At 44.7% G+C, this 23,012-nt stretch overlaps 1 protein-coding gene across 1 annotated transcript in view; it reads right to left on the bottom strand.

The window, feature by feature from the left end:
- The window catches only part of KDR (kinase insert domain receptor), a 32,171-nt gene extending 12,101 nt beyond the window's left edge, over positions 1-20,070 (bottom strand). Inside the window, exons 1-21 of the mRNA XM_082315218.1 lie at positions 19,882-20,070; positions 18,508-18,598; positions 17,803-17,999; positions 16,490-16,614; positions 15,996-16,164; positions 14,592-14,731; positions 14,230-14,398; positions 13,152-13,263; positions 12,895-13,058; positions 11,899-12,055; positions 10,670-10,790; positions 9,950-10,058; positions 8,861-9,205; positions 7,793-7,939; positions 7,509-7,640; positions 5,735-5,841; positions 5,191-5,326; positions 4,815-4,919; positions 3,466-3,579; positions 2,147-2,235; positions 268-424 (exon numbers count right to left, since the gene is read on the bottom strand). Coding sequence (XP_082171344.1) covers positions 268-424; positions 2,147-2,235; positions 3,466-3,579; positions 4,815-4,919; positions 5,191-5,326; positions 5,735-5,841; positions 7,509-7,640; positions 7,793-7,939; positions 8,861-9,205; positions 9,950-10,058; positions 10,670-10,790; positions 11,899-12,055; positions 12,895-13,058; positions 13,152-13,263; positions 14,230-14,398; positions 14,592-14,731; positions 15,996-16,164; positions 16,490-16,614; positions 17,803-17,999; positions 18,508-18,598; positions 19,882-19,933 — 2,938 coding nt within the window. The 5' untranslated portion in view covers positions 19,934-20,070. The remainder of the gene's footprint in view (positions 1-267; positions 425-2,146; positions 2,236-3,465; positions 3,580-4,814; positions 4,920-5,190; positions 5,327-5,734; positions 5,842-7,508; positions 7,641-7,792; positions 7,940-8,860; positions 9,206-9,949; positions 10,059-10,669; positions 10,791-11,898; positions 12,056-12,894; positions 13,059-13,151; positions 13,264-14,229; positions 14,399-14,591; positions 14,732-15,995; positions 16,165-16,489; positions 16,615-17,802; positions 18,000-18,507; positions 18,599-19,881) is intronic.
- Between the last annotated feature and the right edge of the window lie 2,942 nt (positions 20,071-23,012).

Below are 23,012 nucleotides of genomic sequence, written 5' to 3'. Positions count from 1 at the left end.
CCCTGAAGACCCTGGAATGTTAAACAGACAGATCTCCAAAAGGCAGTGCACTAAAAATGCACCCTTTTCAGACAGAACATTACCTGGGATTGGGCTGGGGGGTTTGGGATGCTGAACTAGATGATCCATAGCTTGGGAACTTTGGTTATCCAGTAAATACCCTGCACACAGTTTTTAGGGAGCTTTGGAAATCACATGGTCCCCAATGTCCCTCATCAGCCCCCACCAATGACAGCTGTTCCAACACCAAGAGAAGACATATCCTACCGTCCTCCTCTTCCACATCACTCAGGGACCGCTCCTCCACAAAGCCAGAGCTTGCTGAACTCTGGCTGCTCGTGATGCTGTCCAACCGTCGCTTCAGGTCCGTGGAGACATCACCAACATAGTTTTCCTTCCCCTGCCGAAACCTGGCACTTTTGGTCTAGAAATGTGAGGAGAGGGTGGGAGAAATTAGAAGCAGAAAACGTGCCAGAAGCTTCCTCGGGAGAGGCAACGACACTCCCCACGGTCTGTGCCATGGGCACCACTGAAGGCAGGGAGGGCAGCCCAGCACTGGCATGACCGGCCGCTCAGCTCCAGGGCAGCTCTGGTTGGGGCACCAGGCTGACACAGTGACGGTGCCGGCAAACCCCAACCCATGGCCATGCAGGCTCACCAGCTCAAGCACCCTCTGTCACTCCACAGCATGGCTTTAGCCTGCTCCCACATTCTCCCAGCCACCCCCCATCAACATATCCGCGTGCTTGGGAATAAATGCACGCTGATGAGCTGGCCTTCTCAGCTCACTGGTGCCTACCACTTGTGAAGCACACGTGGATGCTGCTGAACCCCCTCTCATACTCCTGAGTCTCTCTGTACTACTACAGCTTTACCTCCTGCTGCTGCAAAGACCCTTCCGCTAAACCTCTACCTTGGCCAAAACCCTAGCAGCCCTCAACATCTGATTTATTTCCTTCTTCCCCTAAGCCCCCAAATGCCTCTAGAGAGGATGCCAGCCCCGCAGGCTTCCTCCACCATGTTTCCATTTTCTCCTGCTTTGGTTTGGTGACTTTTCTGCCCTGGCAGGGCTGTTTTTTTCCGTTGCCAATTCCCATCCCCACTGCTTATGTAAGCAAGGGTCAGCACCCTTGTGAAACCCTGCCTCTTCCTTCAAGGCCTCTCAGATATTTGTTTATCCTTTTTACCTCACAAGAGGATGCAGCAAGTTGCCTTTGCCAATATCAAATAGTAAACAATGACTCCAAGGATAAAGAAAAATAACCCCCTGGAGAACTGACAAGCAGTTTGAAGAAGCTCTTATCTAAACACAGCAGCTGCAGGAAGACTGAAGTTCAGGTCTACCAGCATGGTAGAGCACAGCCCAGGATCTTCGCTCCCAGCTATGGGTAAAAAAGGTAGGGTCCCGAGCATGATGCTCTGTGCTGAGTACCCGCAGCCATGCTCTTCATCCGGCAGTCTGACCCTCGGAGGGGATGGATCCTCCCAACCCTCTCCAGAAATCAGATCCCCTTGCAGAGGCAACCAGAAATGAGTTTGAAAATGCCAATCTCCATCCCCACTCTGCTTTCAAACCGGGGTGCAAAGAGGGGCTGTTGTGATGGGAACTCAGCTTTGCAAATGACTTGGGAGGTGAAAAGCTGAACGTAAACTCATGAGATACATCACTTATACAAAATGATTAACAGAAAAAAAAACTTATAACCTGGTTCAGCAATGAGCCAAGGGGATAGCAGAAAGGATAATCACGGGAGAGAAGATACCTACACATATCTGATGTATATATACACTAAACAGGGAGTGCAGTTATTTAAGGTGGTCTGGAGCTTAACTAAGAAAGGAAAAAATTCAGGCTGATAATCAGAAAAAACTTCCTGACACATACGGCCAAGTGTAGAATAATCTGCCAAGGGAAATAGTGGAAGCCCAGTTCCTTTGCACATTTTAAGCTAACAATAACAAAAGAGCTACATTGCAGGGGCCGGGGGAAAGACTAGATGACCTCTGATGTCTTTGCCATCTCTCATTCCCATGAGAAGTACCAGATATTCAGCGTCCCCAAGGATTGCCACTATCGTCGGCACTAGAAACAGAAACATCGTGTGGAAAAAACCCACCAAATCAAACATTAACCTTGACTCCTTACCTTGTACGGGACAAATTCACTCCTCTTGCTCCGTAGGTAAGCTGACAGGTTTCCAAACTTGCAATATTCCACGATCACCATGAGTGGGCCTGTATAACACATACAGCAATTCCTTAGAAAGATCATTTATATCCCACCTTATCTCACAGCATAGTTTGTGCCTGGAAGTACATACATTTCAAGAAGTATTCTACTACCCAGAGGTTTTTAAAAATACCAGTAACAAAAAAAAAAAAATCTAATCAAAGCAGGGAAAGGATTCCTTTTCTGCTGTATAAAGAAGGAAAAGAGGGCACATTTGAAAATCACAGGCGTAATTTGACATGTGAAAATGTATAGTGCTGTCCTTATACTTAAAGTGCCGATAACTACCTGTGCTAATTGACATTGTAAGGATGCGAAATACATATTTGAATGACCTTCGGTGCAATTAACCACTCATCTGCAATAAAGTACACACACGATTATCCACGCATTTTTGTGCAGGCAGTTTAAGTCCTAAAAACTTAAAACAGGAATCTCAGTTTCAGACATACATGCCTTAATATACAGTCCAAATGTGGTATTTCATTCCCAAATTGCTTCGTATAGGATGTGCTACAATGATAAATTTCCATCCTAGGTTCCAGATATTTGCCATGTCTATTTTATTATGGAATAAACAAGGAAAGAAATATTTATGGATTATGTTTCCTTCAACTACTGCACTTCTGTCATGGAACTTTACAAATTAAATTCTGATCCCACAGTAAGCCAACAAGTCAGCTTCCCTGAAAAATTATTACTGAGTTACTTTACACTGAATTTCTTCCAAATTAGCGTGCAGTGCTGGATTTGTTAAACAAAACATCTGTCCCCGATTATAAAGTAAAATAGGTTCATCCACCCAGAGTTGGACTCCAAATTGCAGTCTCCCCTCCTACACACACACAGAGGCACCAGAGCCCATCCAAAGACAGGGAGGGAAGTCACAGCTTGCAATTGCACTGTAGCTGAGGACAAGAATAAGACCAACTTGTTCAATCTGGTACTAGACTCAGACCCAAAGTCTGTTACACGTGGCGTGTCCACTATAAAAGTGGATCTGAGGTACAGAAAAGTAGTGATAGAACAACTAAGGGATGGAGCTGCATGTAGAACTCAAGGCTTCTGAGCCCTTATTCCGCCTCTGGACCTGCTCACTCTTATCACAATTTCTTTTTAAAAAATTAAGAAAATTTCTTCCAGATCTTAATTTTGAAACACAATTTTCTATGCAGCAGAAATGGCAGAAATAGTGTTTTCATTAGTACCTTTCCACCCACTGAGAAGTTACTCACCCCCCGGCTTTGTGCAGGCTCCAAGTAAATTGACAACGTTGAGATGGTGGCCAATATGAATGAGGATCTTCAGCTCCGACATAAGTGCTCTGTGCTCACTATGGGTTGCACCCTCTGCAGAGGTAAAAGAACACAGATCAGGAGCATCACAGACAGAAAGATATTCCTCTCCTCTGCGTTCTCTTCTGTTATTTTTCCAGCCCATCTAGTGGGAAGCCTTGTTGGTTGGTAGCATGGATCAGCTATGCTGCAGGACACTGATGAAAGCTAGGCACATGCATGACAGGGCTGGCTCTGCTCTGCTTTTAAACATTTTCCAAAGTTTGCCAAGGGCCGTACATCAGAACAGGGATACAAACAATCCAGATTAGCAAACACCTTTTTTCCTACAGACCTTTTGAGCAGTTTTACTCTGCCGTTTGTCCCTCCCAGCCAAGAGGAGCTAGAAACATTGTCCCATAGCCTTTGCTGGGGTCCATGCTAAGGGTCCAATGGGTCCATGGACTGGGGGAGACAGGGTCAAGGCCAAACATGCCTGACCCTGCAGCCTCACCAAAAGCCTGGAGACATGGCTGGTGTCCTCATCCCGCAGGCATAGAAGGGGAAGAGGAAAGAGCTGAAGCAGTGGGGAGAGAGGGGCGGAGGAAGCAGCTGTCTGCAGGCTGCCTGAGCACTAGGAAGCTGGAGGGACAGGGCTTTCTAATTTTTGTTGTCATTACTGCACGCTCATCCCATTGCAACGAGTCTGCAACAGGTCTTGCCTGTGCTTGTGCCTGCTCACACTGTACTGTCAGAAATCCCCCAGCTTTCCCACCCTTCCTCCAGTATACCACAGGATGGGATACAGCCCCTGGCTACTGGGAGCCGCATTTGGCTGCCCCAGCTACGTACTCCTCAGGAACAGCATGTCTGGGAACCGCAGCTTTCAACGTTCCTGTGGCGAACGCGAGGCACTATAATATGATTTAAAGTGAGCAGAAAGCTGTTCAAAACTATTACTCATTTTGGAGCGTGCCTAAGTCATTGTCTGAGACTTGCAGAAAGCTCCCTACTAGGCTGCATAAGGCAAAAATGGACACGTGCGAATTTCTTGCAGGAGCAAGTTTATGTTCTGAACCTGAGTAGATCTATAAAGCAATGGCTAAGAAACCACAGTCACATTGCTCCAATTATCAACGAGATAAAGGCATGTACTTTCTCTAATCATTGCTTCATGACACCAACTGTTAGGCTAAATTTCAATACACCATTGGTACAAACATTTTGATTTTTTTCTGTCTACTGGTTATAGTATTGGCAATTATCCCTATATTGTGTATTCAAGGTGAAGTTTTAGTCATCACTTTTACCTTTAAGCATTTTGACTGCCACTGTTTTGCAGGTAGCAGTTTTGTCGATCCCAAATGCATCTGCTTCTATGACCTGGCCAAAAGCTCCACGCCCAAGAGGTTTACCTTGAAGTGAGAAGATGAACATACTCCTGTTTATTTGCCTGGCACAGTGGGCAAAACATGCACAACAAACAGAAACTCTAAACTGATTTTATGTATCAGAAATTAACAGAGGGCTGATAATAAGGAGAGGATGCATTATGTCCTATGGGACCACAGAGCCCACCTGGGGGTCCTGCATCAGGGCAGCCCCTTGGCAAGCCAGGACCTGAAACATGCCCCAGCACAGGGCTGGCTGCAGTATCACTAAATGGCTCGTGCAATGAAGACACACCTAGCTTTAGGCGGTCTCTGGGAAACTCCCACTTGCTGGCATCATAAGGGAGCCGTTCGCAGTGCTCGTCTATAGGGACTTCATCAGGATCCATGATGATTGACAAGTAGCCAGTCTTCATGTCCCCTCCGTTGGCCTGGAAAATAGTATTAGTTGTAGTTGCACAGATTTTTTGCTGGTGATGTGCAGGCAAAGTGCCATTTTCTCACTTTGTAGTGTTCCACTACTTCCCAGGAATGCCAGGCTACTGTTTCCCTACGCCATGTCATCATCGTGAGTGTGATCGTTAATTATTTGCACTTTTTTTTCCTTTTTTTAATAAACAAAACAAGCTGAAACATTTTTTCTCTTCTGAGGGCCTGTTCAATTAAAAACAAATTTCTGTGCCCCCGGTTCCAGGCAAGAATGTTACGGCATGGAGAGAAAAAATGTGTCTGTTGATTTAAGAACAATGGAAAGAAACAACACAAAAGGCCTCAAGTCAGCTCTCATTTGTCATGCAAGACCAGTGCTGATAGGACAGTAAAAGAATTTTTTTCATTACCCGCTTAACGGTCCGGAGGATGATTACAAGAAGCAACCAGAAGAACATGGCAATCACTGCAGTGCCAACGAGGATAATGAGCTCCAGATTTGTTTTCTCTTCAGCGCCTGGGAAGAAATAAATGAATATCTGAGTGATCGTTGGAAGCATATTGGTTTTGTTCATTCATTAAAGTAGAGAATAGAGGTCCTTGTTCTGAAGGTTCGTTTTAAAAGTGCAAGGAAACGAAAGCAAAACAAAACAAAAAGCTTGGGTTTTTATGTTGGAATATTACGCTTAGTTTCATGCTGTTTTACACACCACCAATTTCTTAGCAGCAGATTTGTTCCAAGGACAGTATCTGGACCTTGGGCAAACATAAAAAAGTAAAATCTTACATTTTAAAAAGAAATCATTGTTTTAGAATACGCAAAATGAATGACTCTTTCTCCAGAAACTGAAAAAAACCCATCATATAGTAAATAAAGTGCTGTGAGAATGACCCAGAGAACAATCTCTCTCTGGTCTCTTTACATGCTTCAGCCGGGGCATGAAAAAACACGGTTCTACAAGAACACATGAAAATAAGGTCTTATTTCCAACATCCCTTTTCCAGTAAAATAGTCTCCAGCAGATACCACTTGAACATCTATTAATGCACAGGAGCAGCTCTCTTCTTCAGCTCCCGTTTGCCACATCATGCTCCTGTATTTCATCCCTTGCACCATACGGATTTTCCTACACAGTAGCACACTCCATTGCGTGACCCCAGTGAGCTGCACTATAAATTTCTTGGAGTGAAACAGTATGTTCTACACAGATTTCCAACTTTTACAGACATGCCCCAGCAATATTTACCACATCAGCTGAAATCTACATTGATGTCAGCTGCAGATAATTTCCACCCCATGTAAACATATTGCCCAACATCTTAATATCCTAATGGGACCTATAAGAATAACAGGATACTGCTTTAATTACCTTAACGGAACAGATCGGACAATCACTCTGACTTGTAAAACAGAGGTTTGTGAAGGATTCAGTGATTAAATTTTGCAAATGTACTAATATCAAGGGCAAGGAGCTTTGAGTTCAAGGCTTCTCACTGCAGCTCTTGGTGGAAAGTCCATTATGGTTCCAGCTACTCAGACTGCAGACTAACCTCTTGTTAGGATTTATTGTTTATTATTGCAAATTGCATTTTGGTGTCCCACAATTGGACTGGAACAAGTGAGAGACGGGCCTCATAAACATTACCTTCAGAGCTTGGTGGACTAAGGCTGGAGTCCCCTAACCCCAAACCACTACCTGTTCCTATCACTGAAATGGGACGGCAATCACAACAGACTGCACAAAGTCTTCATTCTTTTTTTTAGATGCTGTGACAGCAATGACATAGCTTAAAAAGTTACAACTGTTAAAAAACATAGTATGACATTACTGACTTGAATTACATTACCAAGACAATGGAGATGCCCCAAGACACCTGCAAGTTTGGGTAGGTTCTGTTGTATAAGTTTGTATGTAATATAGACTGGCAGAGTTGTCTTTGCAACCACAGGTAAGATCGATTCAGCTTTTGTTGAAAAGCACTAAACAACATTGTGGAGAAGAAAGCATCAGCCTCAACAGCTGGGATTACGATGGCTATGACAGCATCCAATTTGAGCTTGATAGGAATGGTCAGGACTTTTTGCAAATCTTTTTTCAGAACTCCGATCAGGATAGCCAGCAGATTTTCCTTTTAGTGATTATGAAGATTTCATGTACAATCGGGAAAGAAGCTAACACTAACCTTCCACTGAAAAAAAAGCCACTGCTTTTCTGCATCCGAGGACGTTGCAGGCAAGGCAGGTGTATAGCCCTCCATCTTCTTTCCTCACTCGACGTATGGTCAGTGTTTTGTTTCCATCTTTTAAAACAATACCTGGAAAAAATCATGATTCTTAGTTCTGCTATTTTTATGCCACTTTGTGTTAAAAATTCAAAATGACACTTTTCATGGTGAAAATCAGCAGTGAGTCCCATGAAAGAAAGTCCTTAGGTGACAGAAAATTACAGCGAAGGAGGAATCCTCACCTGAATCTTCAACAAGGGTTTCATTATTTTTAAACCACATGATGTTTGGAGGAGGAATACCATTCGCTGTGCATGATACTTCTATGGTTTCACCAACGTTTGTTGTTTGATTTTCCAGATTTCCTACGAGTGTGGGTGCCATGGGCTCTGTTGGTTCAAAAACATGGCAAAATTACTGACCGTTAAAGAAAATATCCATTTTTGCAGTAACAGCACTTGATGACACTCTACACGCTTGACCCAGTAACAAAGTCTCAGATCCTTTTATAACACCAACAGCCACAGCGTTCATGTTAAGATCATAGTTAAAATTCCACATGACATGGAAATATTATAATAGCCAAGAAAATTTTAACAGTATTGATGTAACCTGCTTTAGATGGTTTAATTTGTAACTGCTCAGGCTGCTGAGGGAATAGGTGAGAAACTGCTTCCCTCACATTTCTATTTCCAGGGTCATTACGAGAAGTCTGATACTGCTGGTCCATCAGACACCCATTCAGGACAGCCCATGAACATGCATAGATATTTTCCTGAATCTGCCTAATCAGCCTAGATGTCTAGGTCCCAAAGCAAAGTCATCACTATTTGTGTGAAAAGCTGATTGATTATCAGCTTGCATTGCTTGCATCTGAATACCAGCATCACTTTGTGACAGTTTTAAATTATAGACACTACTTCAAACTCAAGAGTTAGTGACACAAAGCAGTAGGATTAACGCTATGAATACGCACAGGCATATACAGCTAGAGGGAAAAATGTGTTTTGAAAAGTAAAATTGAGAGGCTATTGAGCTAAACACATGCCATTATTTGTGCAAAAGCCAAACTCATCTCCTTGCACAGCACAGTGGCTCGGTCAGTGTTTCCTCACTGGTACTGATGAAATAGTAAGTCCCTGCTGCCCAGACAAGCCCCAGACCTCCATGTTACAACAAATGGTCTAAATCTATTTAACAAATTGTGTGCACCATTAAGCCAACACATTCAAGACCTGCCAAAAACTGACACTACTGCAGTTATTTTCATACACAACCACCCATTTTGGTTCACAGTAAGAGATCTATACCTTGAACAGTGAGGTGCTTCACCAGGCAGTGCTGTGTTTTAGCCTTTTTGTCCTGAGCAATGCAAACATAGTCTCCTCCATCTTGGAGGGAGATGTTACGGAGGATGAGCTCTAAGGTGACATTTTCACCATTGGTATTTGAAGCTGTTGTGTTCAGCTTCTGGAGAGCATTGAGGTTCTTGCAAACAGGCATGGGCAGCCCTCCAAAGGGAGTCTGCGAAGCGTGAGCACTGAGTTTGTACCACGATAGCTTCTCAAAGGTGAATTTGTCCGCCGTGCATTGCAAGGACATGTTGTCCTTCTCTGTGAGCTGATTCCGAGGCTGGAGATTAATTTCAAGACCCCCTGCAAGTTGAAAAAAATAAAAGAAATTCCTGTTAGGTTGCACATTTTTCTGCCAACAGCAACTTGAAAAAGCCATTTTACAAATATAGCCTTATTCTCATCTTGGCCAGTTGTAAATATGGAAACAAAACACTGAAAAATCAATCAATCATTTATATAGAGTACAGTCTCATTAAAACCAATACATTTAAAATGGATCAAAGAAAGACCTGTGTAAAGAATATAGTTCCTTTTACTGTAGAAACTTCTGGCAACCTAAGATGATTCTTAGCATTATCTTACAGTTCATTTTTAGATTTGGATTAAAATATTATTTCTGTATGTGAATATGGGGACTGATTTTCAAGAAGACAGAAGCTCTTTGCTACTGTTTTTGAAAATGTTACTCTTAGTTTTTACAATACATCTTTACTCATTTTGTGACACTACCATAATTTCTCCGTAACTCTTTTAAGAGACGGCAAAAGCCCAATAGCAATCGCTCTCGGGACAACAGTGCCCATTTTGCATCATGTTCACGGGACTGCCACTCCACTGGTGCCAGCAGAACTAACTACTTGGCTGAAGGTAGGTGGTGACTTTAAAGGCTGCATTAGGAAAACCTTAGAAAAACCTAAATTCCTAAAGAATGAAAGGATTTTATAAAGGACGAGAATCAGACAACAATGTTGAGGCACTTATCATTAGCAAAATAGATGAAATAACATTAATTTAACATGGCTGTCCTCAACAGGGTATACTTACTGGTCACATGAAAGGAGATAACTCTCTCACTTGACCCAGCTCTGTTTGTAGCCATACATCTATACAAAGCAGATACATTCGCTGCTTGAATCATGAGGGTGCTCACCGTCTACAAAAGAACAATCGAGCAATTTCATACTGCGCCAGTGCTAAAGTACATATGTGAGCCCAACCACCTCAACAGCTCGGCAAAGTGCTCTGCAGATATCTGCACAACCAAAAATCCCTCTGCAGCACAAATCCACGGCACAGCAGGAGCACAGTCCCCTCCTGATGTTTACATCTTTTTCCTTAAGTCTGTAACAATCAGGAAAAGAAAACAAAAAAAAGCAGCCTGCCAGAAGGCAGACTTCAGTATATGTGTTAATAAATGCTGCACCCACAACTTTTTCTGGTCTTCAGTCTCTCCAGCTTCTCCCTATTACAGTTAATTGGCAAGATTAACTCACCTAACTTCAAACTGCTAAAAGGTAAACACTGAAATCTAAAAGTAAGTTATGTTCCTCAATGGAGACTCACTTTGGGTCAGTGTCTAAAGGACCTGAAAGTGTCTACCTCTGCCTATTGGCTTCAGTAGAAGCTTGCATGACTAGCTGCGAGTACAGCCCCAAGTTTAACGTTTCGTGAAAAGAGTCTCATCTCTAGTGATATATTTCCAGATACGCGGACTGCTGAACAGGGCTAATCATCCCCAACCAACAGGAAAGAAAATCTGCTCACCTTTGTTTTCCCAGCAATAGTAACGACTCGGTGCTTAATTTCAACCTGATTCCCACCCTTTCTCTCCGAGATCACTTTCCATTTCCTGCATGCATACGGATTGGCTCCTGAGCGAACCTTCCTGAGATAGAAGTAGAGACATATGCATTATATAAGATGAATATTCGCCCTTCAGGAGAGTGGGTTTATGTTCTTTTTATAATATGCAGATATTTAGCTATAAATCAGATGCATCACTGGCCACAGCCTGTATCTGGGAGGGAAGAGTATGTTTCTGGAGACATTTCTATTAAATTGCACCCTATAACCTTCTGAGACCTTTGTGCTCTGTAAAATAAGAAACCCCCAAGCTGAAAGGTGAATTTCCTAATTAATCTGCCTGTGTCAGCTCAATCAGGATGCTTGGAGGGAAGCAGCTATTCTGGGAACAAACCTCCATTCATAAATGGATGATTCAAGTTAATTTAGTTCAAAGGAAGACAGAGAGACACAGAAATCACTGAACTCCCTACAAGAATTTCTTGAGGACAGTAGCCATTGTGTAGGAAGCAACCAGGCACCAAAGGAAGAAACTAGTGGAAATGATTTTAAAAACAACAACAGGAAAGAAGAATGCTTTTTTTTTTTTCTGTTTTTTTTTTTTTTTTTAAAGGAAATCTGGGCTTATGGCAGGCCCAGATAAGGGAAGCTGCGTGAATCTCAGTCAGGCACTCTCTCTATCATTCCCCAACATCAATCAGTGCACTTCCTCCGAGATACACTTTCACACAGATAAAGAACACCATCACGCTCAGCACTTGAGCGTAAGAAAAAAAAACACCACCAAGATCCATAATTAGCATAAACAGCAAGTTTCCGCTGTTTGGGATGGAGCTTTGGGCCTGCATCCCACGGGGAGGTCTGAGGGGAGGGCACGCAGATAGCTGCGTTTGAAATCCTGCGCACGCCAAGATGCCCTTCAAGAAGGCATGATGGCAACATGCAGGCGTTGCTGGCTCCTGGCTGCGGGTGGCCCTTGCCTCTGCAACTCACTGCCAATGATGACAACCTCGGCAGAGCCTGCCAGCAACGACCTGCCTATTAAGTACAACAATCTTTTCTTCATTGGCCATTGGGTTTGCACTCGGTAATGAGCCCGGACAAGGGATGCAGACAAAAAACCCCCTCCAACCCAAACAACCCTCAAGAGCTACATAAGCTGCAGAAGATGGCAAGGGCTTAGCACTCACTGTGGGCTGAAAGTGCACTCCTCCTCCAGCTGCCAGTGCCAGAGGATGGTGGCAGGCGGTGGGACGGCATAGACGGTGCAGGTGAGCGCCTGCGTCGAGCCGTATTTGTAGGAGTCGACGGGAGCCAGCAGCGCGTTCTCGCCGATCTGAGGGGGGACTGGAGGAGAGAGCAGCAGGTTACACCGCCCGCCAACGGCTCCCCAGCAGCACCGCCTACACACGTTAGACCCACCGTGACTAATGCACACTGTGCCCCACGTCCAAGTGCAACGCAGAGCACCTCCAAGGAACAAGGACATGTTGGGAAGAGGTGAACCTGCCCAACACTTTGAGGATCAGGCCCTCAAGACACAATGCCTACTATCTCCTATAAAATCTCCCTTTACTACCTCCTGGTTTAAAATGCAGCCCTTGAATTCCCACCACCATCCCCAACAGTTAAATGCATATTATTCCCCAGCCCTGATCCCACTGCATGTAGCCTCGCTGCCCTTTCCAAGACCTTCTGTCTTCAAAGCATGGGGGTTAGGCTGTTTCCTCGGGAGCAGAGAAGAGGAGGAAGAGAAGGAGGAGGAGGAGAAGGAGGAGGGTTGCACAAGGCAGGGCAGAAGAGGAGGGACAGCCGGTGTGGGGCAGGAAGGATGGGCGAGGCGGGCCAGGGCCAGGATGGAGCGGGGTGGGGGAGGACTCTGGCAGCACGGCCAGCAAGGAAGGCAGAAAAAGAGCAGGATGCAGAGGCAAAGAAATAATATACAGAAAACAAAAACCACACACAAAGTATCATCACAACACCAGAAGTCTCCAGCCTCTCGACCAGCACATCCTCGAGCCAGGAGAGACAAGCCACCTCTGCCCTCCTAGGGCTCAGGTTCAAGTGGTCTCCTCCTGGCCACCACCCCCACCTAAATCTTCATAGTTCTGGGATGAATTTAATCCTAAGAATGGTAATACACCACACCCACACATGAAAGAAAAGTGTCCCTGTACACCACTTACCATTCACAAGCAGGGTAAATGTATGTCTCTTCTGCATCTTGTTAGTAGGGTTTGTAAGGACAACAGTGTAATTCCCAGCATCCTTTTCAGTTGCTTCAGTGATCACTAATGTGTAGCCAAGTTTAACTGTATGATTTGCATTGATGGCTTTTCCATTTTTATACCTGAAGAAAATATAGAGCACTTTGAATACTTTAGAGATTTACCTTGACTAAGAATAGCTCAGTTTTTCAAACACATTGTGTCCCGATTCTTACCATTTCACCTCTGGGGGAGGATATCCTTTAAACTTGACGGGAATTTTGACTGTATCACCTAACCTTGTCTCGACCGCATTCTCCATTCTTTCCAGGTGAATAAAAGGACTTTCTGAAAAAAATTAAATGAAATTGTCTTTCCATGTAAACAAAAGCGTAAGCGGTCTTTGTTCGGGTTAGCACTTAAGAGCAGATGACAAATAGAGGAGATTGATAGGACGCCACTGGTAAAGCGCAGTTGGCTCCAAAGTGGAGAGAGCTGGTGGGCTCTGGAACCACCATGAAAACCCAGTCCTTTTCCTTGCACAGAGGAGCAGACCAGTTCCCCCACCAGGGAGCCCTGGAAAGCAGAGACAAGACTCATCTCTCAGGATGGCACACCAACTCTCAGACTTATATATATCTATAAATAAATAAATATCATAAAACTGGCTTGATCTACTCATTCCAGGAAATAATAGTATTCAAAACTATAATTTGATAAAGTTAGATACTTTCAGCCTCTTCTCAAGTATGTATGTGAACCATTGCAGTCACAGAATACTTTGAAATTATTTATGTTACTTGTTATAAGTTATAAATTTGCATTCAGACTAAGACAGTGATTAGCCTTTTGGCGAAGATTTAGGATGGTATCAACTTAATATCTGGTACATGCACTATAGCACATGATCTGGTTTTGGTTCCTGAAGAGAAATAGAAAGAACCCAGGAGAAAACTGAGTCTACCTTGAATCACTGTGCCGCATAATAAGTTTGAATGTTAAAAAAAAAAGAGCCATTAATATTCAGACCCCTGAAATCAGACCTCAGGAAAACCAGTCTCCTTGAAAATATAAAACCCTCTGTCAGACTCAGTGATTAAAAATGGGCCATTCTCATGCTGGCAATCCTTTAAAATCTTATAATTAGCTAAGCTTGTGGTATAAAAATAATCCTATAGTGGGTGCAAGAGAAATACTATAGCTGCAGTTTGGTTCATTGCTGTCATTTGATTCATCACGGAGATGCCTTCTGCATCCCAGTAATCAATCCCAAATCCGAAGCAACCAACAAAACTGAAGTGGAAGATGCCATACCATGGATAATGAAGTAACTGCTGTTTTTCATGTTCATACGGCCACTGGATGCTGCGCAAGTATATCGACCTTTGTCACTTAAGGACACACTGTCAATGGTAAGAGTGCTTACAAACTTCTTTACTTCTCCTGCAGTGGTTTTTAAATCCCTTATGGTTGCACGTTTTTCCTGTAATAAATAAAAGACAGAAGTGTTTGGGAATTTTACTGTTATTCCTCCTGTCACACTTTGCACACCTGTATACTAGCAATTTCTTTGTATATTATCATCTGCTTTGTCAATATTATAAAGAGGGGAGTGACATTATAATTAAATAAAATTTCGTTGTGATGTTGGCACCTTTACGTTATCATGGATTTACCTTGACAGAAGGGTAGTCCCATTTAAAATCAATTCCTACATTCAGCTCCGTTCTTACGGTGCAATTGAGAACAAGTTTTTCTCCCACTGCAAGCTCTACTTGGTAGTGCGGGTTCATCGTCAGGTCATAAATTCGGTATCCTAGAGGAAGAAAAAGGCACACACAAAACAGGGGGGTAAGAAAAGACCTCTTTACAGCACTCAGCACCAAATTTCCCAGGCGAATTCACCGAAACTCCGACCAAAACCCCAGCTACAAAGAGGCCCCTCGATGCCCCAGTGCAGCACGATGACAGGCGTACAAAGGAGCCTGGAGAGATGGGATGTGCCTGCTCTGAGCACTTCCCATCCGAGAGCTGCGTCAGACACGGCACAGCAGGATGTATGCACTTGATCAGAGCCCCCCCAGCGGTGGGAGCAGGCAGGAGATGGTGATCCACACAGTTCCTCTGCCTTAGACACCTTCTTCTTAACCTTGTGAGACCTGAAACTAAAGGAGATACATCCCCACCCCCAGCAATAAGTGGGAACTTTTTATTAAGAATGACAGTCTGGCATTGGTAAAATTATCCCGAGTTTACTTTGTGCAATAAAATATTTAAAATATTTCAAACCAGAATATTCTGAATGCAGAAATTCTGCATGCATAAATTCTGCAGAAATTCTGAATTTGCTCCAAACCAGAGTGAAGACTGATGAATTTGGTGGAGAAGCAAGAGCCTGCTGCAGAGAGTAAAGGGTGGAGGGCTGCTATGTCTTCCTGCCAAGCAGGGCGAGACTGCCTTGGTGCCAACTGGCCACTTGAAGTGGTCATTATGTCCTTAGACTCAAAAGAGAAATAGCTGCAGTTTCAGCTCAGGCTTGAGCCTCCACAGAATCATCCTGGTATTTCTAGGTTTTGATGAGCTACTGACAAAATATACCAGGACAGCATAAACCCCTGTCAGAGTCAGGACATAGGTCTGAAGGAGACAAGACAACCCAGTTCCTAGTGTGACCTTCAGATCCCCCATTCCCTTGGTAACGCCTCAGACCAATTCCCTCCTATCTGCTGCTGATGGATGCCTGCCTCTAGTTCCCTTCAACTATGACTTGCATCCTGGATAAGTGAATAAAGTACAGAATAGAGTGATTTTATGAAAAAGGCTTGCATTGTCAGGAAAAAAAATTAAAATCCCTGGCATCTATGTAACACTAAAAATAGAAGCACTTATCTCAATGATCAACCAGAAAGAACACAATACATTGCATTTAAAAGAAAAGTAATATATATCACAACATCCATTTTGCATTAGCTGCACTGTCAGTATTGAATAACCTAGAGTCCAACCAAATGTAATTGGTTCAGTATGTTGTAGTGAGCGAAATAACATTGGCTATAGAGGAAAAAAAACCTTTGGCTTACCTACAACTGCGACTATGTAGATCACAGACTGATAGCTTTCATCATCTATTTTAGCTTCACAGAAGACCATGGCCGCATAGTTGATTAAATGACTGGGTATAGTGAAGCCTTTTTTATTATTCCATGAAATTGATTTACCATCAGGAACAAATATCTTTTCTGGATATTTCTGTTTGAAATATCGATAAAATACATAGTTAGATTTCAAAAATCAAAAAACCCTGAATTTTCAAGTCCAGCATTTCCATAACCACAGGGTCCCAGTTTTAACATCCTAGTTCAGGCAATCTCCCTTTCATAGGCCATCACTCCGCACTTTGAGAGTGCAGGATCATGGACACGTACAGTTACAGCACTCACCTTGTAATCATAGGCTGTAAAATTCCCAAGGATAGAAAGAAGTTTTTAGGAAACATATTTATACTTCAGGCAATGTATTTATGTCACAGTGATTTCAACTAACTCTTATAATAATAACGGTTTTTTTTCCTTACCGCATGTAGAGATACATTGAGATTTGATATGGTTCCAAGGCACGGCACTACCACAGTTTTGTTCTTAGTGATGTATATAATGCCAAGCTGATCACTAACTGAAGTCACAAATGGAGATCTGTAATCTAGAAGAATATTCAATTGGTAAATGGATATTATTTGTCACGTGATTACGGAGGAAACTTTTCCAATTCTGTTCTTTCCCTGTCTATTTCTTCTCAAATAATTTTTATTCTTTTCTACGTGGTAAAACACTTAAACGATGAGACTAAATAGGGGGGACATATTTTTACAGACCCTCTCCCTAGCTTTACCATATCATTATTCTCAAAACAGCTATCAGCAGCAGCATGCACTTTGGAGAATAGCTTCCTGCCACCACAGTCTTTGTGCCGACTAAAATCCGATTTACCCTAGTGCGACTTTCCTTGCCTAAGTATTACAGGAAATACCAGTTAAAAGTAGTGACATGCTATATTGGCTCCCCCAATGGCAGCACCCTTTTCAAAGTCAGATGAAAAAAAATGTAAGTTTGTGATCTTATAAAACAAGCTAACCCGTGTATATAATAACATTCCATTTTTCAAAACGGTAACTATAAGTTAACAATAAAAAGGAAGCCGGGCGCACGAGAAAATGGATATCAAGCCATCAGTGCAAAAAGGCAGATGCCTCAGTGAATGCGCCTACTTAAGCTGAGTGTGTAACGGGAGGCTTTGCAGTGTCTGCGACGCTCAGATGCATTCCTACCAATACAACCGACCGCCTGAGTTTGAAAACTTAGCTCTGAAAGCCTAAACAAATTTTGCCATTACGGTCAGCAAATATATGGAAGTTTATGTTTTGGGTTTTGGGGTTTTTTTTTTGAATGGTATCAGATAGTACAAATTGTAAAAGGGATCGGATCTGTTGTTATATATATATATTTATATATATATTTTATATACAATCTCTGTAATCCTCCCTCATATGAAACTCCTGCTGAGGTCAGTAACAGCTCTTCATTCATAAGGACAGGCTCAGAGCGCAGTGGAGATATGTATGCTAAGTTCTGGGTGGAGGAAAAGAGCAGACCAAGTACTGCATACAACAGGTCAGTTCAAAATTACAGGTACAAAGGCTTTTCTATTGATGGCAACTAGCATACTGGTATGTAATTACTCAACATGAAAACAAGAAAAATAACAGTTTCACAGTATCAAACGTTCTAAGATTAAGAAATTTTAATGTCAAAACCGTTTTGAGATACTTGATATTCCTTTTTTCTCTTGAGGCTAGGGGAAGAGCCACTTAAAAACTGTGTAAGCACGTACCTTGAACATAGACATAAATGGTTGTAGCTGCCTGGTTGTCCCTGTAAAGGCACCTGTAGTCCCCTGTGTCATTGCCGATGACTTTGAGGAGAGTAAGTGTCTTGCAGTAGGGGCCATCACTGCAGTCCGTCACAGAGATACGCTTCTCAGCACTGCTCTGGTTGCTTGGCCAGGACCACTCCAGTGGTCTCTGACCGCTGGGAAAGCAAAGGTTAGAGGAGCGTCAGCATGCGATGAGCACCAGTACTGATCCAAGGTGGTGAACCTCAGCCCCACTAGTCTCTACAGCTTTGGAGAGGAACAGGCTTCATCCCGTCACATGGAGCATTAAGTTACATAGGATAAATTCACGTAAATCGACGTATTGTTAATACCTATAAGGAAGCTACCTGAGATTTACATTCTGCTGAATCTAAGTGACACAGCACCCAAAAGGGAGAGTCTGGCTCACCAGCTGGCTCCACGAGGACCTGGCTGACGCCTCCTCCTCCCAGACACCCTGTGCTCCCCACCTCTCCCTTCTGCAACCCTTTAAGATCAATCATTTCTACAGTCTGCCAGGGAAAAGTGAGGCCAGGGGCACAAAGGGACCGGGGAGAAACAGGAGCGATGATGGGAGAGAGACCGAATCACCTGCGGTTCTGTACAAAAACTCACTACATAAATTATCTCCACCAAAATCATGCTGGACAGATTTGCCCTTACCTGCAAGTAATATTTAGAGTGTTATTTGCGGTTATTGTGAGGACATCTTTTTGGATGCTAAGGGTTGGCTGATCCAGAGAAATAAATAAACCTGCAAAAAAATGTATAAAAACCCTCAAATCAATGCAACAAACAAAGTAAATGCTACTCAGTCAGAAAAGCCTCATATATAGCAACATGTGGTATGTTTTAAGCGGACACTTTCACATCACCTACTTAGCAGAGAAGGGTAAGTAATGACTTTTCACACATCCCAGAAAGTTCAAAAACTCTGTCATAACAGGAAGCAAAGGCAGATGGTCAGGAGCTAGCTGCAGAGCACTACAATTCAGCCAGCCAGGGTGGAGTTCCTGTTTTCTTGCATTGCCAACTTCAAGGTCTAACAAGAGGATGTGGAACATTGAAATGAAGTGAACCTTCATCTGATGATCTCACTCCCTGGGGAAAGGGATTACCAAATTTTCTTATAATAAATCGAATATACTTATGTTCTTCGAGACTACTGATCAACAAATTATGTGAAGAAACTATTTTACACCATTTGTCACAAATTCAAGATCACATGAATTTATTTTATCCCATGATTTTCTAGGGTAATCTCTTTCCTCCTAGACAGTTAGGCAAAAATCTATTTCTACCAGACATTATTCACACGAGGGGTTGCATTGCGCCCACCCCGAGCCACCCGTGCTTGTGAAGGCTGCGATCTGGGTGCCAGTGCTCGCTCTGAGGCAACAGCCCAGCTTGTGTAACATCTGCAAGGACCACAGGGAGAGATTTTCAGTCCGCCCTGGCTGCTCCCAGCACCGTCAGGAATCCCGCCTCACCGGGGCGAGCCAGCAGCCCCGACCACGACAGCTTGGCCAGCTACGACGGGCAACAAGAAAGTGAGGCCAGACCGGGACCTTCCCTATTTCCCTAGTATTTCCCCGCGCTTTAATCACTGGCATCCCGAGCAGGTTCTTCGCTGATGACGGGTTTCCCGCATTTGGCTCCAGGGACATTTTGCTCTCGGAAACGACGGCTGGTGCTGGAGCCAAGCGAGCAGGACACTGTGCCATGGCAGGCAGCCCTCTCCGACGGGCCAGCACCGGCCGGCCAGACAGGAGAGGGCAGGAGGACAGGAGAGGAGAGGACGGGAGAGGACAGGACAGGACAGGAGAGGACAGCAAGCCCACAGCGCTGGGCGCCCCGTCCCACCCCGGGGCTCTCACTGCCTCACCCACTCGACCAGCCCTGACAGCCCCACGGGAAACCCGCACCCGCGCCGATCATCCCCGCGCCCCCTCTCCTCGGGGCCCCGTGGGGCTGCCTGACCCCGGCGGCTCCCCGACAGGCCGGACCCGGGGGACGCGGGGCTCCCCGAGGGCTTACCGGGAGCCAGGCACAGCAGGACCGCCAGCAGCCGCGCCGCACCGAGCTCCATCCCGCGGCCGCCGGCCGCTGCGGGGCGCGAAGCGAACCCGTTGCCCGACGGCGCCGTCGGGGCGGCAGCCGAACCGCGCCGGGCCGGGCCGAGCCGAGCCGAGCCGCGCCGAGCCGAGCCGAGCCGAGCCGAGCCGAGCCGAGCCGCGCCGAGCCGCGCCGCGCCGCACCGCACGGCGGGGATGCGGGACCCCGGCGAGCAGCACCGCCCCTCTTGTGCCCGGGGGCGGGGCTTGTCGCCGCAGCCCCGCCCACCCCGCCGCGGCCCCGCCCCCGCGGCCCCGCCCCAGGGCCCCGCGGCGGGTCCCGGCGGGGGTGCGGGGCTCGGAGCGGGAGGCCGCCTCCCTGCCAGCGGCAGGAGGGCCCCGGGGTGGGTGGCCGCCAGCACTGAAATTCAACGTCGCCAGGCTCTGCGTTGCGCATGTTTGGGGTTTCTTAACATCCCCTCAACAGAAATGACCCCAAGGACCGACCCTACGGGGCACAGACAGTGAGGCGCAGCCGCCTTCCTGCTGGCTGCGACTTCATCCAGCCGGGCTTGAAGGGCCTGGCGGTATCAGTGCCGAGTTCGCAACGTGGGAGCCCCTGAATCACGTAGCATGTACCCACCAGCCTAACCGGCCCCATCGCCTCTAACGGGATCCAGCGGCCGCCTGCGAGAGCCACCCTTCCCACCCCCGCTCTCTGCGGGATGCTACCCGGTGGCAGTAACCGTTCCCCTCTCACACCAAAGGTTAGATTTTTTTCCGAAAATGAACCCCCAGCTAATAATGTACCTTTTAATAAAAATTATTAACCTGTGACTGTTGAAAGAGAAGTTAATGAGATGATAGTCCTTCGGGGAAAATAAACACGTGGTTATTAATGGTTTTATCCATACACATGACCATAAAGCCTCTGGGGGAAATAAATACATCTGTGTAGACAGATACATAGATAAATAGGGAGATAATCAGGTCGATAGAAACACACAGCTATGTACATAGCTATGCATGCGTATACATACATGTACTTTTACATGCTACATTTTTCTCTTTCCTGCAAATCTGCGTGTGATCTTATCCACAAATGACTAAGTTAATGAAGCAGTGACTTTATTTTGCATGCTATGCAATTCCAGCTGTTTTACTGTACTGGGGGATGAGTGTAATTTCCTTCGAAATTACACCCCTGTTGCTCACAGAAAGATACAGGGAGTGGGAGAAGCCAAATGTCTATACTGATTTTTCCCAGAGATCCAATAAAACCCATGAAAAGTCAAAGACGACTCATGTGGTTCAAGAGGCAGCAAGTCGACATCGTGCAAATAAAATGTGTTCTTGCTATTCTTATGAGTTCTTAAACCAGAAAATTGGTAGCCCTCATTAATATCCCCACCTCCATCATACTGCAGGTCAGGTCATTGGTATTTCTGTGATTTTGGGAACTCTGGCAGTGATTACTAAACAACTGACCCTTGCTGAGACTAGGCTGCACATAGGGTTATGTGGTAGTGCTAAAAACCTAGCAAGAACCAAGGGTACCGACTGCTAAAGAGCCAGTTTGGATAACTTTATTTGTGGTGGTGCTGGTTTTGTTGGGTTTGACTACAAAGTGCAACATTTTGATAGGGGATGGATGACCTGCAAGAACTCTTTGCCTCCAAAGCAGTTTAGCTAGTCAACAAAGCAAAGTAAATTATAAGGGTAAGTTGAAAAATGTTCACATGAAAGTATTATAGGATCCATAGAATACAGTAGAATCACTGGTAGCTCACTTTAGTGCTTTTTGCACTCCCACCTGAGCTTCCAAAAATGCGATCTGTAGAAAACATGCCACTATATTGATTTTAACAAGTGGCTTTTATGAAATTTAGTCAGATGATGTGCAACTAGAGCTTCCTGCAATTTCGTTTAAGCTCTGTTTTCATGCACAGTCATTGCTATTAAGTCAGTGGTTTGGAAGGGGAAGGTTGGTTTCATTGTTGAAAATTATTTTGGTGCCTGAGCTTTATGGGAACAAATACCCACTGTTTGCCCTAAGCATATCTAAGCAAAGACAGATCAATGCTAGCCTTCCCCAGGCCCTTTGGTGTTTGCCATATCCCCTGCCTCCTTCTCCCCTGCGGTGTGCTGAGGAAGGGTAGGAAAGGAGGGGGGCTGACCCCTCAAACACACAAACCTCCTGGCTGGCCAGTGCACACACTGAACTGAGCAGCTGGCAGTGAGGAGCTTGCATGTTGTGAATGTTGGGCATCCACAGGGAAGTGCACATTTCAAAAGCACAAAGTGTTTTTATCTCCCTGAGTGATCCCATTGAGATCTCAGTTTTATACCGTGCTTCCTAAATGGGACACAATCCTTCAGTACTTTGCCTGGCTGTCAGTATAATCTTGTTAACTAGAATAATGCTGCAGGAACTGCTGCTTCACTGTATGAATTGCCATTCCTATAGTGCCAGGGACATTTGTGATACCAATGAGCAAACTAGAAGATAAATTCTTTACCCTCCAGGTACTTGAATGGGGCCCCAGCCCCGTAAATATTTAAGCACAAGAATAACTTTGCTCTGGAGAGTCATTCTACAGATGCAGGGCTTTTCATGTGAATCAAATTACTTATCTACATGGAGTTTGTGGGACTAATCCTCTAGTAAGACCAAGTAAAAACTATAGCCAAGAACCACTGGAAATGGTGAGTGCCTGGGGAAAGTGAGAGCTAGAAAAGATGTGAAGTGACTTTACCGACACAAGGTGTATGGTATCGTATGTGCTTTGCTACACTGATTTTTCTATTTTGAGCTTTGATGGGGCTTTCTCAAGAGGGTTGCCACTGGAAGATGCCATGGGGAACCTCTGAGAGAAAAATCAGCCTGAGCACATAAGAAAGACAGTCACCTAAAGTCCAAGCAATGTATTCATCTAAATACACTGTTACGGTGATAGCTATGGGACAACAGATGTCTGGTTACAAAATGAAAACCCCAATGATTCAAGTGATGGAAGCTTTCTTATCCAGCCTTTTAGGCTATAATCTCTGCACAGCCTTTGTGCCACTCTTCAGACTTGTACAGTATCTAACACAGCCCAGCTTACAGCAGAG

Source organism: Platalea leucorodia (genome assembly GCF_965183815.1).
Source record: "Platalea leucorodia genome assembly, chromosome: 6".
Classification (NCBI taxonomy): Eukaryota; Metazoa; Chordata; class Aves; order Pelecaniformes; family Threskiornithidae; genus Platalea; species Platalea leucorodia.
Note: the sequence above shows the minus strand (reverse complement) of the source record. Positions and strands in the feature narration are given on the sequence as shown.